Here is a 25570-nt window from a genome sequence, read left to right as displayed (position 1 = left end):
ACATGCTGGCAACTGTGCCACAGGATATAGTAATGAGCATTGAGAGACACAGGGCTGGGCAGTATTTCAAAAACAGATGGCAGGTGCTACAGTGGTTATACCACGATTTGTGTCTGCAAACAATGTAAGTCATCAACACAAACTTTTATAAACCAAGTTCGACACATCTTGGCTTGTGGCTGTCTTGCTGAGCTATGTTGAAAGGAGCCTGCCATTAAAGCTATGTTGACTAAATCAGCTTGTTATGAAAGATTTCAGGTGCTAGAAGCAAAACATAATGATTATTGTATTGACTGGCAATTTTTCCCTGGACGTTATTTCCAAAGCTGCTGTGACTTAATATGTAACTACAGCGATTTCATTATATAAAGTATCAGTTAGGTATGTAAAGAATTGTATTCCTTCAGCATAAACCAGCTTTACAGCATTAAATATCTGGTAGAAATCTTATGGCATTGCCATCTTTAAACTGAGTTATGTAATCTGACAAAAAAATGACATTGGCTACTTGGCTACTTTTTAGCTATTGTTCTGGCACTGGCATAAACAGCTAATATACGCTGAAACGTAGCACAACTATCACAAAATAAATGTTCGTTCGCACTGCTGGCTACAGCTTCCTCGGTGCATGGCTTTTCACTGTAATGTAGCTGGCGGGGGACCCGTTCAGCCTTTCTAGCCGCTATAGTTCCACATTGTATGTATGGTGGGCCTGGTGGCTGTGCAGTACATGTGCACAGGGGTTCAACGAAAGTCTAAACTACAGCTTAGCCATGGGCAAGCACACGACTGCACAAAGGATGTATTGGCAACAGTGGCTGGAGGACCCAAAGCTAAAAGGCAAGAACATTTTCTAAAAGTTAACGGTACTTTGCAGATTAAATTGCAATGCTGTCATGCAGCAATGATACTTTATAACTAACGCTTTCAGACGCTATGTACACAATTGTGTACGTTTCAATCTTGCGGCTTTTACAGAAACAAAATGCCAAAACTCAAGATTTTCTATAGTTTTGGCTCATTGTTGTGCTCGTCTGGTAAACACTGAAGTTTTCAGGGCCATCTAGCGGATAGTAAAGCAAATATGACCAAAAACAAACATGGCGGCGCACGCGACAGCTTCCGCAGGTGAGCTTTTTCAATTATTTTTCCTTTTTTTCTCAAAGGTATTGTGGTTCTAAAAAATTATAGAAACAATGCCTAACATGCAAACATGTATGTATGTTGAATTATTCAGCGTTACTTGAAAGACTTCCTTGCCAGCGGCGCATTCAGTGCATGGTCACACTTGTGTACATAGCGTGATACTGGAAGTCGACTGAGCGCCAATTTCTGTCTAATCGCGTACGTTACTGTTATTTTCCAGGTTTTATGGGCTTGCCTTGCACGTCATTCTACAAACCAAAGTTGAATCATGCAACCAAAGAAACAGCTGATCGACTACTGGAGAAGATTGCTTCGGGGAATGTGTCCGATACCAGTGAAAGCGACAATGAAGATGACGTTTCACAGGAAGACGTTCCGCAGGAAAATGATGGTAGCATACAGAGTCCCAGCGAAGATGAAGAAGAGGAGCATCAAAGGTCATCATTGAAAGAAATAAGTGCAGAAGACAACATACCTAAAAACTTTCAGTGGAAAAAGAGACTTTACGTGCCCCCGTCAGACACCGACTTCAGCAGTCACGACGAGTGCCCTCCGGACGCAGGTGAATTGTGTACGCCGTACATGTACTTTTCCAGATACGTGCCCGAGTCAGTTTTCAAGGTGATAGCAGAAAACACTAATCTGTATAGCGTGCAGTCAACTCTGCATAACGTGAACACGACAGCCGATGAAATAAGGAAGTTGTTCGGAATGCACATCATGATGGGTGTCGTCCATTTGCCTCGGGTAAGGCTCTATTGGAACCCGATGATGAAGGTTCCACTCATCAGTTAAACTATGACAGAGAAATGCTTTTTTAAGCTTCAAAATAATCTGCACATTGTTCCAGAAGATTCTGATATCCACAGTGAAGATCGCCTGTGGAAAGTGCGTCCTTTTCAGGAACTTATACGAAAGCGATGCTTGGAGCTGGCTGTTGAGGAAGAATGCTCAATGGATGAGCAAATGATCCCTTTCAAGGGCCAGCTTTCCATAAAACAGTATGTGAAAGGTAAGCCATCTCCCTGGGGCATAAAAGTGTTTGCTCTATGTGGTAGAAGCGGTTTAGTATGCTACCTTGCGCTTTACCAGGGAGAAAACACGATTCCTGCTGAACTAAAGACTACAGTCTTTGTTCGGGTGTTGTCTTGCATTTGTCTAAAAATTCCTTCTGGATGTAATTATCAGCTTTATTTTGATAACTACTTTACATCAGTGCCCCTCCTTCGCCGACTACATGACAAAATTTTGGCAGCTGGAACTCAGACAAAACAGGCTAGGCAAGTGCCCTCTTGAATGAAAAAATTTGATAAACAAGAAGCCGCGAGGATACTCCGCTGAATACGTCACAAGTGATGATGTTGTAGTGGTGGTCTGCAAAGACAATAATGCTGTGTCTGTTGCATCACTTTGTTAGCATTGGTGAGGAAGAGGATGTCAAGAGGTGGGACAAAACCATGCGTGAGCACATATTTGTGAAACAGCCCGAGATCATTGCCAAGTACAATCGAAACATGGGAGGCGTCGACAAGATGGACTTTCTGCTGAACCTGTACTGCACCAAGATCAGGTAAAAAAAGTGGACCCTGAGGATGACATTTCATTTTGTAGACTTGGCCGTCTGTAATGCTTGGATAGAGTACTTACATGACAACGCACACACATGGCGGTCAAAGCTCCTTGATCTCCTGCACTTCCGCATGCTAATTGCGGAGGCCCTCATCAGCAGGGTGCCTAATACAAGGAAACGTGGGAGGCCGTCCTCCAAAGACGTTCCGACAGATGTTCCTCACGAGAGGAACGTCCGCATTCGACGACCTTGCTCGGATGCACGCTATGATGGCGTGGACCATTGGCCAGAAGCCCAAGATCAAACCCTTCCTTCTAGATGCAATTATGAAAGTTGCAAAGGGCGATCAAGAGTTTTTTGCAAGAAATGTGAAGTGCCACTTTGTATGATGAAGGACCATAACTGTTACTACAAATTTCACACTTGAAAGATTGTTCCTGATTCTTGACCTCTATGATGCTATGTACACAATTGTGTACACGACTGTAAAAAATAGAGTGCTTTTGTATTTTCGTCAGTAGCCTTCCAATTCATCTTATTTGGTCAAATATATATAGTAGAAACAGAAAAAAAAATTTTTGTAGGAAATAGCGAGCGGCGTCTGAAAGGGCTAAACTTTCTTTGCCTGCATCTTCGGCCATTCGAGTCCGCCACTGCTATCGGACTTCCCTCCGAAAACATTGAGTGGAAACCCTTCCGATTCGCCCGGGAAACTCCTGATTTTTTACAGAACTTTCCGATTGTGCGATCAATGTCTTACATCTCCCAAAAAGTGGTCTCTGTTTGCGCATTGATGGTTTTTGAGAAACCGCTACCGTAGAGTCTACAGCCACATTGTAATCGTCAGCACCACCAACAAAGCCCGCACTAGCAGCATTGGTGTCATTGACTAAGCAGCCGACTACGGTGCCTAGTAAGCCGACCAAAGCCAGAGCCAATGTAGCTCTTGCATTTCATGCATGCCTTCCTCCATGGCGCATCTTGCTGTCGCTGCTGCTTGTGTGTATGATTAGTGTTGGCTAGACTGTCTGTGTGCAGTGCAGCGTGTAAAGTTAGAATCCTCGTGTGCTTGATGCCATGGCGCTATCAAAGCCCAAGAAAAGGTATCTGCAGAAGCTTTTGCAATCTTAAACTTCTAAATTTCCGTGCTTTTCGACATCAAGAAAAGGAGAACATTCTGCATTTTGTACAATGTGTGGATGCGACGTCAGGATGTCACACGGTGGCAAAGGTGACTTGAAACTGCATGTTTCCACAGCAAAGCATCAAAGCTATGTTCGCACCGCTGAGCAGCAAGGCAACATAGTGAACTTTCTCTGGAACAACTGCGATGACAGTGCCACATGTGCGGAGTGCCTGTTTACGGGATTCCTCGTCGAACACAACCTACCCTTTAGTGTCAGCGACTACGTTGGGCCTCTTCTACAGAAAATGTTTCTTAAATGCGACGACGCAAAGCATTATGGATGTGGGCGTACGAAAGCAAGTGCAATTGTAGGAGAAATGGCATCAGAGGTGCAGAGCACGATGCTGGAGACCATCAAGTACCGTGCTTTTGCTGTTGCGGTCAATGGCAGCAACAACACTACTGCACAGCTGTACCCGATTGTGGTGACGTATTAAGTCGAGGAATGCTTGCGCATTGAAAGTACGTTACTCAGCATTCAGGAATTCCACGGGGAGGCGATGGGAAAAATCTGGGACTTTGTGTTGAAGACAATGGAGACCTTTGACGTGCCCTTGTCAAAGTGCATTTTACGCCGACAATGCAAACAATATGTTTGGGGGAAAAAACGGCGTCGCTGCAGTCTTAAAGGAGGCACAAGAAAACTTGGTTGTGATTGGCTGCCCCTGACATCTAATTAACCTTGCTGCCAAGAAAGGAGCCACGTGCTTGCCGGCTAAGTTTGATGAGGTTCTCGTGGATATCTTTTATTACTTGGAGAAAAGCTCTAAACGCAAGGACAAGCTGTCTGAATTTCAAGAAATGCACAATGTAGAAATGCGAAAAATTTTGAAGCATGTACCGTTGGTTGTCACTAGGCAAGTGCCTGACAAGAATTCTTGACCAGTGGCAACCTCTGGTTAGCTTTTTCTTAAGTGAAATCAAATCAAAGAAGCAGTGCCCATCCTTTTTAGAGTCTTATCAGATTTTTTGTAGGCCCGAACCACCACGAGGTGCAACGTCCGATGAAGCCAGTCGCAGACGTAAAGCACCAACCGAGAAGAAGGATGCCCCAGCTACAAAAAAAGCTAAAGTGTTATCAGGGTCTGCAGAACAAGAAGCTGTTCTGACTCGTGAAGAAAGGCTGCTTCATTTTCTGACCTCCGACATTAACTTGGCTTTCAGATTTTTTTTTAAAGGTGTGATCCCGCTATTTGAGAAACCCAAATGCCAGCTACAATCACAGGCACCTCAAATACATATTCTGCAATCGGTTCTGCTCCAACTCCTCACTGAGCTTTTGACTAGGTTTGTCTTGCCAACTGCTATAAAGGGTGCTCCCTCTCCGCTTGAAGTTCTGTATCAAGATATCCTCAATCGGAAGGCAGACAGTGATCTGGTCATTGGGAGTTGTACAGCAGCATCGGTAGAGAAACTTAGTTCACATGATCAGACAATTTTTCACTTGTGTCCGCTCTTACTTGACCACTGTGTGCGATTACATGAGGCACAAATTCCCACTTGAAAATGCAACTCTGAAGAATGCGGAGGTGGCCAACCTAAAATTTATTTCATAGGCGTCGCTCTCTAGTCTTCGTTTCTTTATTCAGAGTTTCCCTCAGCTGCTGCCCCGAGATTCCAATGAATCTGCTGAAGATGCTTCAGATGCTCTCGAAGCTGAGTCTGCTGCACTACAGGCGTACAGTTTTCCAGAGGACATTCTAACTGAAGAAAGGTGCGACATGCAGCGGTCTATGGTTGGAAAAATGAAAAACACTGAAGGAAAACAGATGTTTCCCCGAGTTGCCAAGGTGATGCTGAATTTACTCGTGATGCCGCATAGCAACGCGGAGTGGGAGATGGTGTTTAGCACGGTGTGAAAAACTAGGACTGAATTCCGTTCATCAGTGTGCAACACAACCCTCCAACACCTGCTGCTAGTGAAGTGCCATCAGTCTGGACCATGTTTTGAGCAAAGCTACTCCAACAAATTTTCGAAGCGAGCAAAGTCTGCTACTGCAAGGCCCCTGCAAAAGGACTCATTGAACACTGCCTGAATGTTTGAACAATACAACCCCTACCCCACCTCTGGTCCCACCAGATCTTGAAACAGTGAATGCATTTAAAATTGAATGGCAATATTATTTTCCTTGAACTAGTCTAACTCTGTCTTGTTCTAATTAAAAAAATGTCTTTTCCTTTCCCTGTTTGTTCCCTTCTCACATAGTCACGCTTGAATCGCTGCTGCCATAACCACCCTTGCTGAAGTCGGTTTCAATTTGTTCTGAACCACTTTTCACCAGAAGCTTTGCGACCTATGTGGATTACCCTTGATACAGGTGTGCCTGTTGGTGGTTATCTCATATTCTCTGCCGAGACCGCCAACACATTTCTGCTCATTTCTGATATTTGTCCACATAGTCATCATAGGACTTGAGCCGAAGCTGGAATCATTGATCGACAGGTCTGCGCACTTTCCTAAAAGGTGTAACATCTCTTGTGGCACAGCATTGCGTCAGCCACACCGAAAATCGAAGCGGGCCCTTTACGCGAGAATAGGTAATTGTGGTACATACTAATGGGTAGGCGTAGGATGAGCCACCATGGTTTGAGCGGTCAGCCGATACACAAGGCTCTATGGAGACTGGATCGGGAATTCTTTGCAACTTCGTTTTAAGCGTTAGTACGCTTTGAGCAAATAAGCATTAACGAGGTTTTACTTATGTCGGTAGCTTTTGCTCAGTCTACTTTTTTTAATATTTTAATACCCTATTTACTTGCATAATGATCGCACTTTCTTGTAAAAAAAAACTGACGCAAATTCAGGGGTGCGATTGTTAAGCAAGTTAAATTTCCCGCGAAAAATTTTGTTTTTTCATCCCGCGTTTGCTGCAGGATGGCAACAGGTCAACAAGCAGGCGGCTGCCTGCTTAGTGGAGCCAAGTGGGGACACCAAAACAGAAATGGCGGCCGGCGGAGCAAGCCGAACGCGACGAATGCGATTTTTGTTCTTCTCGCGAGTACATTACGCGCATTGAAACAGTTTCTTCCTTATCAGTAATGAACAATATCATTAATATCAGCAAGTTTGCGACACTAACGTAGCCATGTCCACTTTGAGGGGACAGAAACAGAGATGGGCACGTGCAACTGCCAGTGACACAAACACATGGCGGGCATGCTGCGGAAACTGCAACATTTGTCTTCACTACTATCCTAATACGTCATGTTTCCGCTAAGGGTGGGCGAATATCTTAGCTGCGTTACAAGAGTCGGCGTATGAAAAGGGTACACTTCTAACATATCTGTGTAAATGTGGCCACTATCGTTGCCGCTCACGATTCGTTCCGTGCCCACGAGTGCAGATGAGACGAATCGAAAGGCGCCTTTTTTGTTGTTGTTGTTGTTGGCCGAAACCATTACGAAGCCTACAAGTAATAATAATAAGGCCAAGGCAAGTTTGGTTGTAGCTTTTCTTTTCATGGAAGTGCGGAAAGTGATGAAAAGAATGAAATGGGGCATCTGCTTAAGAATGTTTGGTGCATGCAGACTGCTTGGTATGTCTTCAAGAGTCGTTCGCGTAGCATTTGACAGCATTTGACAGATGGTGAGCGCGATTATCATTAGCTAGACTTGGCACATGACATATCGCTGCGACAAGTTAGCGGTGTGATTACACGGGGAAAAAAAATCACATTTTGACGACAAAATTCAGGGGTGCGATCATTACGCCAGTGTGATCATTATGCGAGTAAATACAGTACATGTACTCAAGAAATCCCTGAAAGTTGGCACCAAATAATCCATGCTGTTGGTGGCACTAACACTGAAGCCCATGTTTAGTACTCATGCATAAATATTAAGAATAAAGCACGAGGAGGAGTTGGAAGCCGGGGAAGAGCCGCAACAGTAGCAAAACAACAGAGCATCGTGAATCTATTGAGAAAATTGTGTGCTTGTCTCCTACTGGTGGCACATTCTTCAGCTTTTATTTCTCTCATCCCCGTGATTCTTACTTATACATATAAAAAACATTTGTCTCCGATCCTTTATTTCACTTCAATGCCTGTTGTTCTTATACAGTTGTTACTATACAAAATGCTCAGTTCCTCTGACTAACTTCATTAGGCATACTGTGGCACTAAGTAACCGATGAGCAGAAGTTACCACAGTGCAGGCCTGTGCAGTAGCCTTGGCTTTTTATTGCCATGCTTTTCTAGGGTAAACATTGAAGTGCATAGTACTGCCGGTAAAACTTGCTGCATAGATAATTCTTTGTTTAAAATAATTTCATATGGAAATAGGGGCATTCTTAATACACGAGTGTAGCTGCTACATGAGCCTGTGTGGCGGGAGTGTATGCACTACAGCCTGTATCTTGCACATTTGCAGGTTTTCCACAAGCAGTACCCGCCATTATAAGTACAGGAGGAAGAGGTTCACATATGACCCTCTGCATGTATGGTCAGGAAACACATTACACAATAAGCAGATTTATCAGCAGGCACTTTTATACCTTTCTATTGCATGTCAGACATGTGCACAAAAACAAAGTCCCATTAGTGTGTACTGGGCGCAACAGGCGGCTTCACAATGACCCTTTACAAGTCTCACATTGAGAGCACTTGCCTTATAGTTATAAGCAATAAGGGAGCCTCATAGTTATAAGCAATAAGGGAGCAGAAATTGCCAATAGTAGTGGAAATGACTCTTGCATTCCTCAGCCAGAAACACCATTGCTATGACTTTGTACTGTGACGGCAAAGAATTGGTCAACTTAATAGGAATGAAAAGAAGCCCGAGAGGAAAGCTTACACTATTTTATATCTCATTTGTGAATGCGCTACCACCTTTGAGGTCAAAAGTCAGCAACTACTTTTTGCTTTCAGTAGGAAATTAGAGTGACCTGAAGTCACTAGACACAAAGGCTGTGGTACTACAGGACTTCATTTCTACACTAAATAGAATGGCAAAACAGGTGCAGCTTCAGAACTGCATATGGTGAGGAGCTGTTCTTTGGTTTTTTTTTCTGGCATACGTTGGTAATTCTTGGGCTTGCTACAATATTGCAGGTCTTAAAGAAAGCATCAGTAAAGATGTGCGATTTGCCTGTCGTACCTGTACGCTTGCAACAGTTGAGTTTCACAAATTTTATCATGGAATACACTGCACTCTCTCCAAACAGAATCGCAGTGCAAGAGGCACCTTTGAAAAAAGTGTGCACTGAATTATCAGAAAAATATGGTATTAAGTCTAGGTCTGTCCTAGCAGAAATGTCTCATTTCTCACTGCTATCAGATATCCTCCACAATCCTCTGCAAATCTTGTTAGAAGGAGTTGTTCCCCTAGAATTACTGCTTATAAATTTATTGTGATAGGGGCAGCATGGATACACTTAAGTCAATTGAACAAACTGAATGAATTGAACAAACCCATGTATGAATTCAATTTTCACAGACTTGTAAGCAAGAGTGATTACCCAAGATTCTTTGAAGCTGACTTCAGCTTCCCATCCTCAACAAGCTCCAGTTTGGTCTTTTTGCTATATTTTCTCTTAATAGTTAAGGACTTCTTGCCAGAAGGTGACTTAAAGGAGCCGTACTGCAAGTGCTTTGTGCAGCTTTGTATTATTACGCAGTTGCTTGTTTCACCAGGCATGTCTCCAGATACACTCGGGTAGCTAGAGTGCCTACTAGATCGGCACAATGAGCTGTTTGCAAGTCTGTATGGCCTTGATGCATTCAGACCTACGCATCATAAGCTTGTTCACACCATCACACATATAAGGTGCTTTGGTCGTTCCCACCACCACTGGACCATGAGATTTCAATGTAACAATGCACTCCCAAAGTCCTTTTTTTTTTAAGTATATTCCAAAGTACAAATGTTTTTCCAAATGAAAATGTCCAGTGATCTGTGGGTGGGCCCAGGGCTGCCAAACTTGAATTATACACACAACAGTACTACATCAGAAATTGGTGTGCCTGTTTGCTTAACGTCTGCTTTTGTGCAATGTGGGCTTGAGCCCCATGATGTTGGTCGAACAGCAATTTCTGTGTCCTCTGTCTGTCTCCAATGTGAAGATCTTTTTTGTCTGGTGTAGTAGTGTTTGAAGAAAATGACGAGCCGATGTTCGGTGAGGTAGACACTATTGTACATTGGGCAGACAAGATCTTCTTCACTCCGCACCTGCTTGTCAAGGTTAGGTATTCAAAAGAAGTAAATGCGTTTGTTCTCATGAAAACACCACATACGTCAGTAATTCGGCCCAGATCCCTTCTTTATTCTTGGCCACATTCACCTACTCAAAAGACTATATTTTGTACGGTATCTCAAAATGTATCTGACTCACCATTGCCATAATGTCTACCGTTTTCAGTTAATGTAAGCTCAATTAATTTTGTATAAGTTTATGTGTGTTTCGTTGTGACCTTTTCTCTCTTTTCATAAAATGCTTTATCTAGATTAGAAGTGCAAGATCATTTGTATATTACGAGATGTGCACCTTTGTAATTTGCTCTAATTTATTTTGTAATAATTTTTTGCTTCTCAGGAGTTTTATCGCTGGCTTCTTGAAAATCTACCTATTTTCTGACACCATTCAGCCAATTCAACTCGGAAAACTTGTTCCATAAAGGGTCCTACTTTGTATCTTTAAATGAAAATATTGCATTAGAGATAAGTTTATCTAGCTGTTGAACTGTCAATTTCTACTCGCATTATTTATCCCAGCTAAATGTGCCTCCTGCTCGGGCCTTCATGTTGTGTGTTGAATTGTTTTGTTGAGAACTTTACCATTACATATGTACTGAAATGTCTAGTAATAGACTGATCTCAGGAAGAGTTTTATTTCATCAGAAAGTCTGCAAAGGATACTAGAAGTTTTAGTCTTTTGCTGGCTGGAAGACAACGATGGTAAGCAATTCATAGAGAAGTAAGTTTTTGATAAGTCAGTCAGGTGAGTGTGTCAGTGTGTCAGTCAGTCAGTGTCAGTGTGTCAGTCAGTCAGGTGAGGGAAATTCATACGGCCCCATTCTCTACATGCTCTGTCGAGTTGGGTCTGGCCTAGCAATGGGGATGCACAGCTTCTTGTTTCAAATATTGCGCTATTTCAGAGCAGCTGTAATATTCATGTTTTTAAAGTGTTGTCAAACTCACGGTCGCGAGTGTTTACTGTCTGATAATCAGTAAGGAATGATATTTAAAATCAGAACTAGACACACATTCGGTGAAACTGTATAAATGTTATGGTGGGAGCTTTTAAATATATTGTAACGGATACGAAAGGCAGGTACAAGAAAGAAAGAAGAGAAGACAAAGAGAACGAGGAGTTTGAGAGGCCGGACTGCGCTACGATCTCACTACGATCATCGTCCATATCCTGTGAATAAAACTATTTCTTCACAACTCTTCGTAACAGTTGTGGGGAAGGTGCTGAGTATCGATGCCAGTATCTCTCGTCATTTCATCGTCTCATCTCGTCAATTGCAGCCATTTCATCAACTTTGTTTAACAATGGGCAAAAGAAACCAAGTAACGAGCTCCAGATACGCTAGTATATCTTTGCCAATCTTGGCTGCTTGGTTACCAGTACTCTTTTCTCACCACCACCACGTCCAGAGACTAAGTTAAAAAAAATAAGTTTCTGATAAAAATAAATGCCTTTAAAATTTCTCATAAGCTTCATAATTGCTCAAACTTTTATTTGCGAGAAAACTCAAACCATTTCAAAACATTTCAACTATACTATTCCATATGAAAGGGATAAGATAAGTGAATGACATCAACATTGTCAAAATGGAGCAAGCTTGGTTGGTCGGCAAGATGAACTCGAACGTCATGGTGAAAAATTCAGCTTAGAAGTATTTCTCAAAACTTTACTCTAAAAATGAAGCCCAGGGTGAACAATGCAAAAAGTCCCTGAAGACACCAACCGAAGCAACAACAACCCATTCAAACCCACTGAAAAAGTGTCCGAGCTTGTATGTGGCCTAAGAAGAATGTGCTGCATGTGAAAGACAAAGAAGGCTGCTGGGCAATCTACGTCGCAGTCGTCAATTTCATCACATTTTTGGCTAACAATGAAAAATTGCATGGACGGCGAGAAAAGTGACTCAGAAGATTGCAACCTTCATTGCAGACAGCTTGCACACTTACAGTGTCATTGAGGAAGATGGCTTAGTCAAAATACTGAGGTGCTCTATACCCGAGTATAGCGTGCCTTCAAGGACCATTTTCTCAAGGTTAGTGATCCCAATTTGTAGGCCGCGAAAAAGGTTGAAGTGATGAAAGCCCTCAGATCGATCTTCGATGCTGGAGTCGAGTGCTACTATTTGACCCCCGACAGCTGGACCTCGTGCAGTTGTCAGAGTTACGTAAATGTCACATTCCACATAATGGACAAGAAGTTTGTGCAGCATGCCTACACTCTGACACATGGTCAAATCACCGTAGACTGCACCACAGAAAACATTCGCCAGTTTCTGCAGAACATGACTGAGGATTGGGAACTTCCAGAAGATTTGCGAACCTATACTGCCACTGACAATGGCAGAAACTTGGTTGCTGCTGTGGAGCATTCGCAGTGGCACAGGGTTCAGTGTTTTGCCCACACTCTACAATTTTAGATCCCTGACGCAAAGGAGCGTGCACCTGGATTCTTTCAGCTGTGTGCAAAGGCACGTTCCATAGTTCGCCACAATAAACCCTTGAGCTTTGCACTGACATCTCTGCAGAGCTGTCGGAATCAGACAACATGTAAAACCTGTCGTCTGTGGAGTGGAAGCTAATGGCTGGGCTGGTCAGTGTACTTCAGTCCATGCAACAAAGAAACTCTCTGCAACCAATTACCCAACACACTCGCAGGTGATATCTCTGCTAGAATGCACTGGGATTACTCTGAAAGAGTACATTTCAAAAGCCAATAGAGTAGCCTCCTTTGCAATCAGCCTGCTGTGAAGTCTCAAGACCAGGTTTGTCGATGTGAAGATGTCTCCACTATTGGTGCTGGCAACACTGGTCAATCCTCGCTACAAGACAGTCTTTCACTCCACACCAAGCCAAAAGGTTTGGAGGAGTAGCACGCTTCTTTCGGAAGTTGAGAAACTGCACTCAACTGGGACAGCAGAAGCCAGAGAGTATGTAAGCGCTGCAAGCACCACAGAAGAAGCATACTCTGTGGGGACTGCATTCTCTAAAATCAAAATAGCATCGGAAGAAACGCTGCACTCGGCTGGCATATCCCAGTGCCAGAAGCAAGTGCATGAGTTTCTGCAAGCCCCACTGCTTGGCTGTTCAGATGATCCCCTCCTGTGGTGGTCGACCCTGGGCTTACAGCTCTACCCTGCTGTGGCTACAGTGGCGCAGAAGTATCTCCATTCCAGCTACCCAGGCGGCCAGCGAAAGGGTGTTTTCAGTCGCAGGCAATATTGTGATGACCTGGAAAGAGCACCTGCTTCTGAGGCATGTCCAACAACTTCTTTCTCCACAAGAACTGATTGAACTAGGTTCTCCTTGTAAACAGAAATTAGAGAATTGTGGTGCGTGTACTACATACTGAACAGCCGCAGCTTTAGTTCATTTCTTTTTCCATCAATTCAATAAATAAGTCATACTTGAATTCATCGTGGTCTAACTCTCACAAATTACTCCACCTAATAATTGCACGTATCCAATAATTATCTTGCCTGCCACTTTGCGGCCAAGATCTTTGAACGGCAACTATTTGATATACGATTCAAAAATATTCAGCCAAAATTACTATTTACTTCGAACTAGAACTCTACTACTCGCACAACCCTAGCAAAGTCCATTTGGTGCTGTGTGTAGACATTGTTGCATTTCCGCAACACTGGTTTTAAAACACGCCATCTTGTGCTGCCACATGTGCTAATCCCGCCCAACTATTCCCAAACAAACATGGTGGAGGCTGCACATACCTGCATGCAGTGACACAGGTAATTTTTGTCAATTATAAATGCATTTCTGAAGAAGGTAGAGCGCAGAAAAGTGTCTTATGCTCTGCTACACATTCTCTTAATAGTGTAGCTTACAAAAAACATTATTTCAGAATAGCTTGTTTCTGGCGGCAGAAAGTTGCTGTGTTGCACAGAAACAACAACATGCACATGGAGTTTTTTCCTTCTCAGAACTGGAAATGGATCCTAAATGCTTCTATGGCTTAACAATTCCTTCTGAAAGTAAAGACAGTGACCTTTTCAGAAGTGACGATGACCCTGAGTTTAAGTCTGTTTCAGTTCAACATGTGTGCAGTATGTTTTCTGGTCAAATGCTTGAACTTTTTGATAGGGATGCAGTGTATGTGCATGCTGCTGTCTCGCATTGTCATGGGTGTACCTATACGTCTGTGCTTCTAAATTTTGGGCCATAACACGAAGATACCATGCATGGCGGTTCTGTCTGCTTTCAAATTACACAGGCTTCCTGTTTAGTTTATGGCTGTGTTTAGCTTTGTCTTACCACTCACTTTATTCTCTGTATAACGCTCTCCAATTTCTGCTTCAGATGTGCAACCTGATTTGGAAAAGCTGACAGCACAAGTGAGCCGAGTGCATGTTTTGACGAGGACGAGTATACAGCAATGGCACAACACCTAACCATTGGTCAACACAAGCTAAGAGAAGGATAATTTAGGAGAATTAGAGTCTAGTAAGAGATCTGAAGAGAGTTAGGTTCTCCGGATAAAGTGAACTTCCAAAGCATATTTCAGAGCTGTCAACACCATTCCAATACTTTAAGTTTCTCTTCTCCAACTCACTGAGTTCACTAAATGCACATCAAAGCAACTTGTTTGCGCTCCAGAAAGACACGAGTCAGCCTCTTTGTACCACCGCAGAAGAGACGGAAGTGTTTATTTGGACTTGCATGTGGATATTGATCATTCGAATGAGGAACACGAGGTAATACTGGAGTGCAGCAACCAAGGTAAGCCAAGTAGCTGACAACTTTCCTCTGGCTCGCTTCGAAAAACAGAAGCATAACATCCACTTCACAGACACTAGTACTCTTGGTCCAAAAGACGGTCCAGGTAAAGGTCGGTTTGAGAAGGTACGACCTCAGATAGATATCATCAATGAACAGTGGTCAGTGGTACAGCTGCCCAAATCTTCAACTAGCTTGCACGAGCGGCGACTTTTCTGTGCGTCAGCGCCATATGATGAAAGCAAGTTGCAAACAGGGCAAGAGTAAGCACATGTCCACAAAACGCACTCAGCTGGGCCCATCATATGCTAGGCTATGCCTTCTTAAGGACGTCACCCCATATTAGCACACTTCAGACGAACAAGCAGCATGAGTAGGCAAATGGTTTTGCTCGTATGTTATGTTCCAAGATCAGCAAGCAATCGAGGAAATAAAATTTAAAGATCTGTCACATGCCCCCAGTCATGAGATAAGCCGAAGAATATGGATCGTTCATTTGTTACTTGCTGATGCAAGATTTTTTTTTTTTTTTCACCTGTAGAAAGGGCTGTTATCTGCACCTCTCCACCAATTGCAATGGCAGCATGTGAGGGGTTATTTAAGGCTGTCCTAGCCCCCATGTTAAGCAGCACTGCTCAGACTCGGATAGAGTCACAACCACGTAGCACTGAAATGAGTACATCTTATTTTTTATCATCATTGTTGTAGCAGGTGACAGAGTGATGGAGACGATCCAAGAGCACGTACCACATTGCTTTATTTCAGTGACAGCAAACTATATAGATAGGCTGCTTGCCTATGACGTAACATAAACGAACCAATCATGTTTGACACCTGTGGCACAGCACTTCATATCAATCATGATGGCCGCCTTCGTCACTGTCTCCTGATTCTGGTGATGAAGACCCATCTCACGCGATTGATATCATGTCACCCACAAGTTAGAAGTGTATGCCGGAAAAGAAAGATCAGTGCCAAGACTTCCAGGAGAGCCTGACTGTGGAACAAGTGGAAATGTTGCTCAGTTTAGTAGAATGATTCCAAGAGGGGTCTGCCACAAAGTGTACTCTGGCAACTATTTCAACTGCCCAAGTTTGCAGGTATACAGTGGAACCCCGTTCATATGTTTTTCACCGGACCGAGGAAAAAAAACGTAACAGCCGGGAAAACGCAACAGTGAGGAAAGCTCCGAAAATGAATTAAAAAAAGTGCAGCTTCAATTATATACAATTTATTTCCACAGAGTGCGCTTGGGACTTAAAAAAGTCTAGAATGGTGGCTTGCCGTTTCTTTTGCTCGCTAGAAATCACCACACGTTTCTCAATAGCCTGGAAGGCCGCATTGCTGTCAGCGTCGCTGCGAGGAGGCCCAGAGCCGCGACGGTTTCTCCAAAGCTAGGATTTGGCAACTCCCCGGCATCATGCGGCTAGTGCTCCTCGTCGTCACCGCGCCACGGCAATGGCAACGGACGAAGGAATATCCGCGGGAAATTTTGCCCTCTTTGGCGTAATCATGCTAACATGCTAATGATTGTTTAGTATTGCTGCGGAGCGCACGCGTCCGAGCAGCCCGGTTGCGCGCAGCACGGCGTGGTTTCACGATAAATGTAAACAAGAGAGGAGAGCTGGCCCGATAGGCGGAGCAACGCCATTAGCAACGCCAACTTCCGGCTTCACTTTAGCTTCACAAAGAGTGACGTCAGGGCCTCTCCTGAGTTTCCTTCCTCCGTGAGTCGACCCGTCCAACAACCATGCGGTGACCCTAATCACAGTGATGATAGCGAGAGCATTTTTCACGAATGGCCACCTAGTGGCGGCCTCTCGAAGTGGTGTGCGGCTTCTTGCAGCCAGTTCCATAGCCAAGCCCGGCCAAAACTCGTCAAAAGCCGCCTACTTTATCCCAGGCGGGTTCAGGGTGCTAAGTTGCGATGTACCATGCGGGAACGTTTTCACAGCTACTACGTAACAGCGGGGTTCCTTATACGTTGGATCCTATGGAAGCTATGCCGGGACCGGATGAAAACGACGTAGCAGTCGGGAAAACGCAGCAGTGAGGAACGTAACAGCGGGTTTCTACTGTACCTAGAATGAGAAGCTCTACACTGCATTGGTACTGTGCGTATAAACCGGGTCCCTGGAGTGAGCATGCCTTCTGAGCATGAAATGAAAAAAAACAAAAAAAACAAAGAGGACATTTTGGAGACAGGGTTGCTGTTGTGGATGGCATCGCACTGTCATGTACAAGGTGGCAAGATAACTGAGCAGTGACCTTGCATTCCTCCTTCATTGGAACAGAGCCTGTTGGAAGTGCATCAAGGTATAATCGACAAAAAAAAAAAAGGAGCGAAGTGAAGTACCATGACCTTCTGTGATCACAGTCTACAATAAGCTCATGGGAGGCGTCGATCTTTCGGAATCTTTCATGTCCCCATGCTATCCCTACCTGAGGTCAAAGAGATATTGCTTTCGCATTTCTCTCCACATTCTTGACTTGACGGCAGTCGATGCTTGGTTGCTTTACAAAAGGAAAACCATGACTGACCCTGACGAGCACACAGAAAGGCTCCTTCCCTTGCCAGAATACTGCACTGCCATTACTTCAGCGGCAGTCAAGCAGACAGGCTCTAAGTTTGTCAGGCATATCATTCCATGCTGGAAACACTGGGAGGCAGGAAGTTTGAAAAAATGGCCACTGCCGCATACAATCTCTCGGTCATGGGTTTGTACACGATATACCAATTGTGTGCCGTTCTAAGCTGTTCTTTACATTTACTGGATATTAAATGGAGTCATTTAGCTGTGCTGACGCTGTTTGCCGTATTTTGCATTAGTGCTTCGTGACATCAGCTGTATTACGTGTTTTTGCTGATGGCTTACTACCACAATGATGGGATCCATGTTCACCATCTTCATTCTTATAGATGTGTTTTTGTACATCGCACATTCAGATAGCACTTTTTCCGGTAAGTGAAATACTTTGCACTTCTTTGTTTTTCGCCAACAATGCGAATATTTTTAGGTGCTACGACAATTCTTGATGGTTGGGCTCTTCTGTCCTGTGAGTTTTCGTCATCTTTATTTTTATATGAGGGTTATGCTTGTTAGTCTTTATGGTTAACGTAGCACGAATCAACCGAAGGGAGTGCATTCAAAGAGGACGTAATCATGAGCCAGACTGAACTGGCCCTATTCTCTGTCCTTTTGTTCTTGCATGGGTTAGAGCGTTGTGTGCTCACGCGCGCGTGTTGGTGACTATACAGCTTGTAGCGTTCCCATTTTATAGTAAAACAAAAACATAACTGCGATGTTTACTTGGTTTATACAATTCCAAATGCAATCGGCTGCTGATGTAAAAATTTCACTAGTGTATCGTTCTAAATAATCTGCAAAACTTGTAGCCTAGTAGCTGCTTCATCTGGGAGTACAATCATGACTGCTTGGTGTTTATTAATGAATGAGCGTGGGTTACCTCATTTGTAATTGCAAATCTGTCTTTCAACTGACTTGATGCCCTCTTATTTTGTTCTTTTCACTGTATAGACGGATGGACATCCTTCTTGTCCCGTCAGCACTTGGCTGGCACCTGCCGAATGAATCACATCAGGTAGCTTGTGCAGACCTTATAACCTTATTGTGAGGGGATCACACAAGAATGTACGGAGGCACCTGCGTCTGAGATGAGAGATTGTGTAGTCACATGTGCATGTAGAACAGGCATAATGCTGAGAGCTGCAGCAGTTTGCAGAGGTGCTTTGCAAAATTTTGCCGTAACTATAATTTTACCTGTGCTGTTTTTTGTTATCTATTTCATTAATATCATTGGAAGTGTGATCAGAATTCAGCAACTTATTTGCCCTGGCCCTTTAGGCTGCCACATTTGACCTTTCACTAGGTGGGCAATTATTCACCATGTACCATTACTTGAACACATCTTTTTGTGTGCAGTGGCTTCTCAACTGTGAGTCAATGTAGATGCTCAGAATTACCTGAGGCTATAGGTGCACTGATGTATTACTACCTCTTCAAATCACTTTGCACTTTTTTGTGCAACCAGCATGTTAACACTTCCAAAACAGTGGGCAATGTAATTTTGATCACATCATGAGACACTTTCAGTTTTGTATGACATATCATCTAAGATGATGCGTAATTCGTGTGAAGTATTGCCCTGAGCCAATTAGGGTCACATGAAAATATATCAACAAAAGTGACTGATCCAGCCTAGAAGTGTTGCTTTGGGACACTACTCTATCCCCAGTTCTTCTTTGCATGCTACCTGCTTACCCTGTACTATGTCATGTTTAAGTTTGAAAAAAAGGCAACATCTAGACAATGCAAAATGCCAAACTTGCTCTTGGTTTAACAATATAAAATGCTATATAACTTTTAACCTTATCATCATTTCCCTGCAGAATGGACAACTGTTTTAAACTGATTATATTTTGCAGTAAGGTTCTCAGACTTGTTTGACAAGTTGTTAAGCGCCTTTTTAGCTGCGAAACACCATATATTAATTTGAATGCTGACTCTGTCCGACTCTGCAATTTAATAACTATATGCCAGGAAATATACTACTAATTTTAGACATGACATACATACCTAGAGAGCCCTGTAATTTAAGAGAAAGGAGTGCTTAAACTTATTTTTAATGTGAAGCAAACTTCTTGCTTGGCACATATTCCTGATTGAAGTTCCAATTTGCACATTCTCATTTTCTCCCTCGCCTTTTTTCCTTCTGTGCAGATATTGCTTGCCTATGTCTACAAGAACCTTCATGCGTGGCCTGTGACATCAAGCTTTTGTGGGCAGCCAGTGCCCTCCTACCAAGGCTGGCCTGCTCTGGCAGCAGCGGCAATCATCTTCAGGATTCATGTGTGACCACCTTTGCTGCTATTTGTCACTTTTGTTAACTACACTTTCTACATCTTTTCTAATTTATTAGGTAATAAAGTTGGATTATGTCACATGGTGTGAAGTTGATGTCTTGCTGCATTTTCACTTGCAATCATGTTTATGCACAGCATGAAAAACTAAATGTACAGTGTATCAAAAAAAAAAGATAACAGCATATCATGATTTATGTTTCAGTTACGGTAACATGCAACATGTAAGGAATTCACTAATAGGTGGTATGCCGAAGAACTGGTCATTATTTCTGCTCGATGCTATGCGAGCATATGGTGATACCTTACAAGGGGCACCCACAAAGTGACAACTTACTTTTCAATGATGCATGGACATCAGGAGAAAATAATTATATTGCCGGATAGAGTGGTGTGCAGAGTGTTTTTCCAGATGTGAACTACCCTTTATTTCTTAAGAATTCATTGTAGCACAGCATTGCTTTGTATGCTGGTGTCATGCTATCCTGCCGCCTGTAGCTGAAACCAGGATGCAAGTTTTGCCTGAACATCACTGACAAAATGTTTCCCTGCTAGAAATTATTTCAGTTCGGTGGAGACCCAGCAGGGCGAAGCTTTGTCAACAATGACGTGTTTCGTGCAGAGGTGGTATTCTTGTTTCAGTCAATGGGCGCACATTGGTATGATATCTGCATACAATACAAATCTTGTTTGGTTTGCAAGATAATTCTGACAGGCGCATTCAATTGATTGGTCTACATAGAATGCACTATTCAACCAATCAGGCTGTACTACACTGTTCCCATAGTTCACATCTGAAAAAACTACCTTTGCATCACTCTATCCAATATAAACCTTTTTTTCCGATGTCCGTGCCTCATTTAAAATAAATTGTAACTGTGGGCAAACCTCGTGTTACAGCAACAGCTGCCACAAAAAATTTGAGGGAATGTCTAATAAAGGTCTTCAGTTGCTCTTGTCAAGCTGTCCATTATCCAACTTTTAGTGTAGTGTTAGCAAGGCTTACTGAAGTACTTCTAGACGTCCACACCTATAAATTTTGATAAAGACAGTAACTAGGCTTTTGAATTAGCCATTAAGGACATATTTTAGATTTCAAATACCTGTTTCCATGTTTCGTGGGCTTTACTGAGCGAGAAACATACGTTCCAGCCTCGCATTTATGTTGATATTTTCCGTGTGCTTTGCAACATCTGTTATAATTGGCACAAAAGTTTACTTGCTGAAGAAGTGGTCGGTTTTGCTTGTTTACTTCGCTTCACAGATGCCGCCTTGTGCAAAATGCATCGTTTTCTGGAGGCTTGCATGCCAACGCTTTCGTGTGGGTAATGGCTGCTGCAGGGTGTCTACCAACCGGGAATTCTCGCTTCTATCAGGGAAAATTTGCTGTAATTTTATCAAAAGGGAACGAAGGTCGCGATAACGCTAGCTGGCTCGAGTAAAACAGAGGAATCGTAACGAATCGTCATTGACGCCGTGTCGACGACTGGAGGAGCTGCCATTGTACAGTCAACGACCGACTTCCGGACGTCCGACGGCTTCGCAGCACCACCACGTATACCATAGGGTCAATGTATAAGAACATCTGATATTTCGGAAGCAAGAACCTTTTGCCGTCCGATTGTCCGGACTTTTTGCCATGACTGCAGGTCCGAAACGGCATTAGTCAAAGCCACCACCTTCGATTTTGAGTATCTCGCCGCCTTGAACCGGCGCTCTCACGCAGATCCGCTGGCAGCCGTAGCCATCACCGCAACAATGGAAGGCATAGCTGCTTCGACGTTCGCTATCAAGTTTCTTGCCATTTGGTGCCATGTTTTTCATTGAAAGGATTCGCCGCTGTCAGCAATGGCACCGGCTCTACCTTTCTGGTCCTGGCGATTGGCTTCAGAGCTCGGAAAGCACGGCGCGTTGCATAATGCCGGGTCCCGAAAATCAGCTTTGCTTCAGTACAGAAATGTTACGTGGTGAAGCATAAGAAGCGTAGGAAGGGGCAATTGTCACGGGACAAAGTACGTATTCCTTAATTATACACGCGTGCACCCACCATCTCCTGTCACAGTACGAGCATCGATATGCCTAATAAGTGTACTGGCAGTCCTTCAGAGCTTTTTCGGATGTATCTGTGGCGATTTTGAGCCTTCACGATCAGTAAAAGACATGCACTCATTTTTTTGTCATCCTCCCTTTTTCGAAATGCCTGGTTTTTCGGACGTTCTCGCAGCCCCTAGGGAGTGCGACTGTACAACTAACCAAAAGGATGCTTCAAATGGTCCGTGGGGCAAATGCACGGTGAAAGGACAACGAGAACAGAAAAGACTTACACAGTGAGGAATGAACTGGAAAGGAAGCGTGCCACCACTTCTTTGAAGGAGCTTGAGCTAAATAAAAAGTGTTGGCTGATGCCGAGATGCAGGTGTCCCTCATCCAAACCAAAATAAAATCTTTAAATAAGTGAAATGCAACACTGAGGCATTGTGCGGGGGCTGAGAGCATGTCAGGATCGACAGCTGAGGTTGATTTAATTACCAGCTGTTGAGAGAGAATCACATTTACGACAAAGTTCGAGCCTCATACCAATGAGCTTGCTATCAGTTGATAGAAATAGTTTATATTCGAAAATATTGCATTCGGTATGCATCTCCTTCTTATTCATATTTGAGAATGTTCAACTCGATTTTCAGTGGGTTTTCCCATTCTTTTCGGAGGTATTTTATTTACTGTGCAGTTTACTAACCCCTTCCTTCTGTCTTCTTTTTTGAATAAAATAAGGACTACTCCTTACTATTCAAACTGGATTAAGTCATATTTAGTTTTTAACATACTTACTAGCGAGTTGTGGCGACACATTCCGCGCCATATTTCTGCGCACCTTCCATCTTCTTATCATCCGGCCCAGCATAACACAGCTGCACGCTGGACTGCGTGGCCGATAAAACATAGCGCCACCGCCACGTCACCCGAAGTATGCGTCACCGACGGTGGCTATAAAACAGGCTGCCTGGCTGAGAAGGAGCGCTTTCTACCTTCCGCTACTAGACCGAACGTAGCATTGGTATGCCCATCCACTGCCATCATTAGTGGAATAAAGAGTCGTTACGTTTTTATGTTGGGATTCGTCCTTCGGCAGACACAACATCCCACATCTGGTGACCCGGACAACGAACAAGAACGCATCGCCATGGACGAACAAGACGCCCTTCAACGACAGCTGGAACTTCTCAACAGACAGCTTCACACGCAGCAAGAGATGATCCAGAAGCAAGAGCAACAGCTTCAGGAATGGAACGACCAGCTCAATGGTTCCGTGCAGCAACATCCAGCCGGCTCCGCCGAGGACGTCAGAACCCCGGCAGATGGCATCCCGCACACTGCCCCGCACGGCGTCTGGCGTGTCGCTGTAAAGCTTCCACCGTTTTGGGCCGACTCACTCGAGGTATGGTTCGCCCAAGTCGAGGCCCAGTTCTCCCTCGCGCACATCACGCAAGACCGGACCCACTATGATTATGTCGTCGCCCACCTCGATGCCTGCTACGCCAACGAGGTCCGGGATATCCTTGCCAACCCACCAACGGCCAACCTTTACGAACACCTCAAGACTGAACTCATTCACCGCCTGTCACTCTCGGAAGACCAGAAGGTGCAACAACTTCAGTCCGCAGAACTTGCCGAGCGCAAGCCTTCGCAGCTCCACCGCCACATGCGTGCTCTCGCGGGCAACATGGAAGTCCAGGATTCCTTACTGTGAACTCTTTGGCTTCAACGACTTCCACCGCACGTCGAGGGATTTCTGCAGGCTCAGCTTACGCTACCTCTCGACCAACTTGCCGGGATCGCTGATCGTGTCATTGAGGTCTCCGTGCCGTCGTTGTCACCCACCGTCCAAGCTGTTGCTGCACCGCTGAACACCATGGAGCTTGCGCTCCATATCGACGATATCAACCGACAGCTCAGCTCCATTCAACGACGACTGGATCAACACTTGCCAACGCGCCACTCACAAAGCCGTGGCCAGAACATTACCCCGTCGCAGCAGCCTGGAGACGACGACCGGTGCTACTACCATCGACGCTTCGGGGACAGAGCACGACAATGTCGACCACTCTGCTTCGCTAGAAATCGGGGAAACGCCAACGGCAGCTCGTAGCCACGGCTGCGAGCTGCCAACCTGGAGGCCATCGCATCTTCGCCACCGACGAAATTACAAAGCAGCGGTTCCGACATTTGCTGCTACCCGCGAGCCCATCTTCAAGGTCCCTGTCCTACGTCTTTCGAGCTCAGTGCGGCAAACCGGTCCACAATCAAAACTTACGGCTCGCTCCGCCTGCACGCCGAGCTTAAAAACCTACGCTATGACCTTCATTGGAATTTTGTCACCGCCGACGTCACCGAGCCAATCATCGGCTCAGACTTTTTGGCGCATTACAACCTCCTTCCGGACTGCCGCCACGACCATCTCATCAACGCGACAACGGAACATTCTGCGCCAGGACAGCGAACGATTACCCACCAGCCAAGCATCAAAGTACTCAGTGTCGAACGTGATTCACCGTACCACGCCATCCTCTCCGAATTTCCCGGTTTGACGCGCCCCAGCAGGTTGCCACGTGATGTGCAGCACGCCACTGTGCACTACATCCGGACCACCCCAGGGCCCCCGGTTTTCTGTCGCGCCCGTCGCCTTGCCCCAGACCGCAAGCGCATAGCCAAAGCAGAGTTCGAAGCCATGCCCTGGGAGGGAATCGCCCGCCCCTCCGACGGCCCATGGGCCTCGCCCCTTCACCTCGTCCCTAAGAAGACCGAAGGCTAGCGGCCCTGTGGGGACTACCGTGCCCTCAACGCCCGCACAATTCTGGACAGGTACCCTGTTCACCATATACAGGACTTCGCCCATTGCATTTCTGGCTGCCACATTTTCTCCGCGCTAGACTTGATCAAGGCCTACACGCAGATACCCGTCAATCCGGATGACGTCCCGAAAACTGCAATCATTACTCCTTTCGGCTTGTTCAAAGTTTTCCTTCATGAGCTTTGGCCTGAGGAACGCCGGACAAACCTTTCAACACTTCATCGACGAAGTCGTCCACGGCCTCGACTTCACCTTCGTCTATCTTGACGACATAGTGGTCTTTTCCCGCAACACCGACGAACACCACAGGCACCTTCGTCTGCTTTTCCAATGCCTCGATGAACATGGCCTACTCATAAATGTCCCAAAGGGCACGCTCGGCACTTCAGTCATCAAATTCCTCGGCTATGAAGCTTCATCAGAGGGAACTCGACCCTTACCTCAACGCATCTCAGACATGCAAAATTACACTCAACCAACCACCGCTAAAGACCGCCGTTTCTTCGGCATGCTGAACTTTTACAGGCGCTTCTTTCCACACGCAGCCAACTACCAGGCTCCCACCATGATGCTTTGGCTGGTCTATGAGGAAACCAACCCGTCACGTGGACACCGGCTTTAAAGCAACTTTTCAAAAAATGCAAAGCTGCTCTCTGCACCGCCACATTTCTCTCCCATCCTGTGCCAGACGCTCCCTTGGGGCTCTTCACGGACGCCTCTAGCATCGCCGTCGGCGCCGCCCTTATGCAGCGAGTAGACAACACCTGGCATCCCTTGGCGTTCTTCTCCACCAAACTCTCGTCTCGCAAAATGACCCCTTCTGCGGCCAGTCCCACCGACGAAACCACGACCCCCGCACCGTCGAGTTCACCAGCTTACTACAGAGAACTTCTGGCGATATACGAAGCAGTTCAGCACTTTCGCCACATTCTCGAAGCACAGCACTGCACCTGATAGTATTGGGCAACCAGTATTGATAGTATATAACTGATAGTATGATATACCTGTATGATAGTA

At 44.8% G+C, this 25570-nt stretch overlaps 1 protein-coding gene and 1 pseudogene across 2 annotated transcripts; both read left to right on the top strand.

Moving 5' to 3' along the window:
- The first annotated feature begins 1100 nt into the window (after positions 1 to 1100).
- LOC129386484 (piggyBac transposable element-derived protein 3-like) lies at positions 1101 to 19699 on the top strand (annotated as a pseudogene).
- Positions 12388 to 24396, top strand: LOC140217375 (uncharacterized). 2 transcript variants are annotated; one of them, XM_072287939.1, is made up of 3 exons: positions 12388 to 17879; positions 18362 to 18425; positions 19565 to 24396. In XM_072287939.1, the coding sequence occupies exon 3, from the start codon at positions 22811 to 22813 to the stop codon at positions 23450 to 23452; it is 642 nt and encodes a 213-aa protein (XP_072144040.1). In that variant the 5' UTR covers positions 12388 to 17879; positions 18362 to 18425; positions 19565 to 22810; the 3' UTR covers positions 23453 to 24396. The 2 variants fall into 2 exon arrangements, with proteins under 2 accessions (XP_072144040.1, XP_072144039.1); XM_072287938.1 differs by having other exon boundaries at positions 12388 to 18425.
- The last annotated feature ends 1174 nt before the right edge of the window (positions 24397 to 25570 follow it).

The sequence above is a fragment of the Dermacentor andersoni genome, chromosome 4 (genome assembly GCF_023375885.2).
Source record: "Dermacentor andersoni chromosome 4, qqDerAnde1_hic_scaffold, whole genome shotgun sequence".
Lineage (NCBI taxonomy): Eukaryota > Metazoa > Arthropoda > Arachnida > Ixodida > Ixodidae > Dermacentor > Dermacentor andersoni.
The sequence above is the reverse complement of the archived record's forward strand: the minus strand, read 5'-3'. Positions and strand labels throughout refer to the sequence as shown.